The following is a 1,995-nucleotide window of genomic DNA, read 5'->3' on the forward strand; positions in this document are numbered from 1 at the left end:
GTCTTAAACTATTTAGATTCTGTTATCGAATCAGTTTCAATGCCTTTAAGATACTTAATATACTTTTTTAAATTCAGTTTTTTTCAAATGTTCACATGACTAACGTGGATAAAAATGCAGAATAAAAGCAGTAACTGAAATAAAAAGACATAAATCGACAGATTGGAGAAAAACCGACCGGAAGTTTGAGAATGGCGAAAAAATCCGGATACTGAGCCATAAAAAAGGTCGATTAGTCAGGTAAATTGATGATGATCTCCGTTTGCCGAACCCAGTGCCCGATCGGAAAAGGACCAACGTATGCGTTCACATCCTTGTCGACGTGCCAGCAGGTTGATCGTTTGTAGTGGGAGGACCAGGCACGTGTGAATCAGCTGTGGATTTAATCAGTGTGTGGAGTAGGCACCAGCGAACACATCAAACGTTCAGTTCCTCTTGCCCGAGGAGCATTTGCCCCATTCCGAACAACAAACAGTGATAAATTCATTGCAACGCGTAAAGAAAAAATAAACTTAGAATTCGACTATGCGGAAAAGTGCAGTGAAATAATTATACACATAGCATTGAAATCCATCGATCGTGTTAAAATGTCACTTCTGTGAAAGCGTGTCGTGAGTCTTTGAGGAAATTATTAACAAGGGATCACGTGTTTAAACGACTTCACGTGGCCGTCAGAATCAGATGACTCGGGACTGTTCCGTCCGGTGAAGAATCATTCGCTACGCTCATTAATTCTCACCTGTACGCGCGTTAATTGTTGGCTCGTTCAACTGGTCATTCGACATTTGAATTGGAACGACGTACACAATCGATAATGACCACACGTACAGATTGCATAGTAAGAAGATATTATGCGGAGTGACCGACTATGAGTGACGACTCGACCGGGAACCGAGATCGAGATCTATGCACGTACTGGCAATTATTATACAACTTGATAAAGGACAATTAACATCAAAGTAGTGAGGTTTTATCAGTAGGACCTTGGGACTGTAAAAAATGATCGCAGTTACAATGTATGTGTAACAATTTGCGAATTTTTAAAATACTTGAAGAGAAGCTTGGGACCTTCCTATAAGGAGAGTATCAAAATGACTGGGATCAGTTTTCAAAAATTAATTAAAAACAGGATACCTGTTTTAAATTGGTTACCTAAGTACAGACCGAACGACGCATTGGGCGATCTGGTCGCGGGATTGACAGTGGGCTTAACTCTGATACCGCAGGTATTCTTTGAAGTTCATTGTTTAAAAACAAAAACGGAAGATATTTGTAATTCCTATGTAATTGTATGGTTCGCAGGCGATCGCTTACGCCGGATTGGCAGGTTTGACGCCACAGTACGGATTGTACAGCGCGTTTGCCGGCAGCTTCGTTTACATAATATTCGGTACCTGTCGAGAAGTCAATATTGGCCCGACCGCGTTGATTTCTTTACTGACACTCACGTACGCGAGGTAAGGACTGAAAAAGAACGAGTTTCGTGTCACGAAATACACTTTTGACAACCGTTGCACTCGAGATGAGAGCTTAACAAACCGGTTGTATTAACATAGTGATTGAATTTACGTACAGAATAGCGGCAATTGAGCCTGTATAATATGGATATAATGACGGATGAAAGGATACGTTCGTTATAGAAGTAGACGTGTTTCGCTTTCTTTATCTGTACACAATGCACCTTGTACTTTGTAATTTTCTTTGAACCGTCGAGTTATCTCTGGACTAGTTGGCATTATATTTCGTTCTTCAATGTTTCATACATTATTTCATATTAAAATTGAGTAATTCTGAATTAATTAACATATTAAGCGCCCTGCCTTAAATATTATTTGCTACCAAAAATAGTTTTAATAACTATTATAAAAATTATAGAAAATTACAAAATTCTGTTATTATTGCATTCATATTTTTTTTATGAATGAAATCAAAATTCTGTGATTCGACATAAGAATTTAAGATGTGATAACTTTTTTAATAGGCTCGCAAAATTTC

At 38.3% G+C, this 1,995-nt stretch overlaps 1 protein-coding gene across 1 annotated transcript in view; it reads left to right on the plus strand.

Annotated features, from left to right (window-relative positions):
- The first annotated feature begins 73 nt into the window (after positions 1-73).
- LOC108632241 (sodium-independent sulfate anion transporter) overlaps positions 74-1,995 on the plus strand; it is a 7,658-nt gene continuing 5,736 nt past the window's right edge. The window contains exons 1-2 of the mRNA XM_018036676.2: positions 74-1,226; positions 1,303-1,457. Of these exons, the coding sequence (XP_017892165.1) occupies positions 1,092-1,226; positions 1,303-1,457 (290 nt within the window). The 5' untranslated portion in view covers positions 74-1,091. The remainder of the gene's footprint in view (positions 1,227-1,302; positions 1,458-1,995) is intronic.

The sequence above is a fragment of the Ceratina calcarata genome, unplaced genomic scaffold, assembly GCF_001652005.2.
Source record: "Ceratina calcarata isolate Rehan_Ccalc_2016 unplaced genomic scaffold, ASM165200v1 scaffold153, whole genome shotgun sequence".
Lineage (NCBI taxonomy): Eukaryota > Metazoa > Arthropoda > Insecta > Hymenoptera > Apidae > Ceratina > Ceratina calcarata.